Below are 1,824 nucleotides of genomic sequence, written 5' to 3' on the forward strand. Positions count from 1 at the left end.
AGTTTTGTTTTCCTTATAGGACGTACGAGCGAGGCGTTAGATTTGTACAGACTAACATAGTCTAGTTTTTTTTTAGGATTTTATAATTGTACTCGCACTAGTAATCGATAAGGGTTGGTTGCACCTAGATGCCGTTTCGGCATCCCACATGTCTTAATATCCGACAACGGGCGCCAGTTCGCCTAGAACCCCTTCCGGAGCTGGTGCGCCGAGCTCAAGATCAACCAGCACTTCACGTCGGTCGGTCACCCCCAGGCTAATGGTCAGGTGGAGAACGCTAACCGAACCGTTCTGCAAGGGTTGATGACCAGGTTGGAGTCAGCCCAATCGAGCTGGCTGGATGAGCTCCCCAGTGTCCTCTGGGCTTACCGCACCACGCCCAGGACGGCCACCCACGAGACCCCGTTCTCCTTGACTTACGGAGTAGAGGCGGTGGTGCCTGCGGAGATTGGGCTCCCCTCGCCCCGGACACAGAACTTCGTTGCGGGGACCAATGAAGAAGAGCTGCGGTACAGCTTGGACATACTGGAGGCTAGGCGTGAGGAAGCAGCGGTACGGATGGCTAAGTACAAAAGCCAACTCGCCCGCTATCATAACGCCCGAGTAAGAACCACACAGTACCAGCTGGGGGACCTTGTCCTGAGGAAGAACTCCGTTAGCCGGGCTCACGGCTCCAACAAGCTCGACCCAAACTGGGAGGGCCCATACAAGGTCCTTGAGGTAAGCCGAGCTGGCTATTGTAGGCTCGCCAAGATGGATGGATCTGAGGTACCCTGTACCTGGCACTTCTCCAATCTGCGACTGTTTGTAGCGTAGGTTAGACCAGGGTGCTCAGTCGTCTGCTCTCTGAAATCCGAAATTTTTGTTTTATCACTCAATAAAAGCCCGAGTTCACAGTTTTAATTTCACTTGTACTTGTTTCCTTTCAAGAGTTAAAATTTTGCACCTTGCACTAGCATACTTAGCGTTCCCTCACTAAATGTCCTAGTGGGGGGCTAGGGGTAGTGGTGGATCGAGGTGAAGTGTTCGGCCCCAGAGGTCGGTACGAATTGAAAGCTTCCAGGCGATGCTCGACCCCGGAGGGTCGGCAGGACTAGAAAGAACATGGAAATCGGGAAGGGTTCTAGAAACTCCGCGCTCGACCCAAAAGGTCGGCGAAAAAGGAGTTCACAACCCGATGTTCGATCCAGGTGAAGTGTTCAACCCGGGAGGTCGGCACGATTGAGGATAACTTGGATGCTTGGAAGGGTCCTGGAAGCCCCTCGCTCGACCCAGGAGGTCGGCGGAGGAGGAGTTTGAAGCCCGAGGTTCGACCCCAAGAGGTCGGCACGGGCTACCGCTTCGAAGTGGAACCACGACCCCGGGGGTCGGCGAGAACGCCCTTAATGTTTAGGTGCTCAGCCCCAAGAGGCTGGCACGTCCCCTTAGTAAGTTTATTTGGTGCTCGACCCAAGAGGCTGGCACATGATTTTAATAGTTAGGTTGCCGTTGGGCAACCCCATTGCTGGATTAAAAAGGTGACGCGTTTGGTGCTCGGCCCAGGAGGTCGGCACAGGGCGTTGCGTGCAGGCAAAAAAGGCAGAATAACTCTTCGAAATTTCGCATATGCATTCAAAGCCTATCTATTACAAAGCTTCCGAGCTGCCTATCTATTACAAAGCTTCCGAGCCGCCTATCTATTACAAAGCTTCCGAGTTGCCTATCTGCTACAAAATGTGACGAGCTATGAAGGGAATACGGCCCGGGCTCTCTTCTTCTTGCTGATAGTCCGCCTGGAGCAGGAGCTGAAAGCACACCTTAAGCATGCTGAGAGGCGTATGGTGA

At 53.4% G+C, this 1,824-nt stretch overlaps 1 protein-coding gene across 1 annotated transcript; it reads left to right on the plus strand.

The window, feature by feature from the left end:
- The first annotated feature begins 303 nt into the window (after positions 1–303).
- LOC140004934 (uncharacterized) lies at positions 304–850 on the plus strand. The gene is made up of 2 exons (XM_072045068.1): positions 304–720; positions 812–850. Exons 1-2 carry the CDS (start codon positions 304–306, stop codon positions 848–850), a joined length of 456 nt encoding a protein of 151 aa, XP_071901169.1.
- Positions 851–1,824: the final 974 nt, after the last annotated feature.

This window comes from Coffea arabica, chromosome 1c (assembly GCF_036785885.1).
Source record: "Coffea arabica cultivar ET-39 chromosome 1c, Coffea Arabica ET-39 HiFi, whole genome shotgun sequence".
NCBI classification, from domain to species: Eukaryota; Viridiplantae; Streptophyta; class Magnoliopsida; order Gentianales; family Rubiaceae; genus Coffea; species Coffea arabica.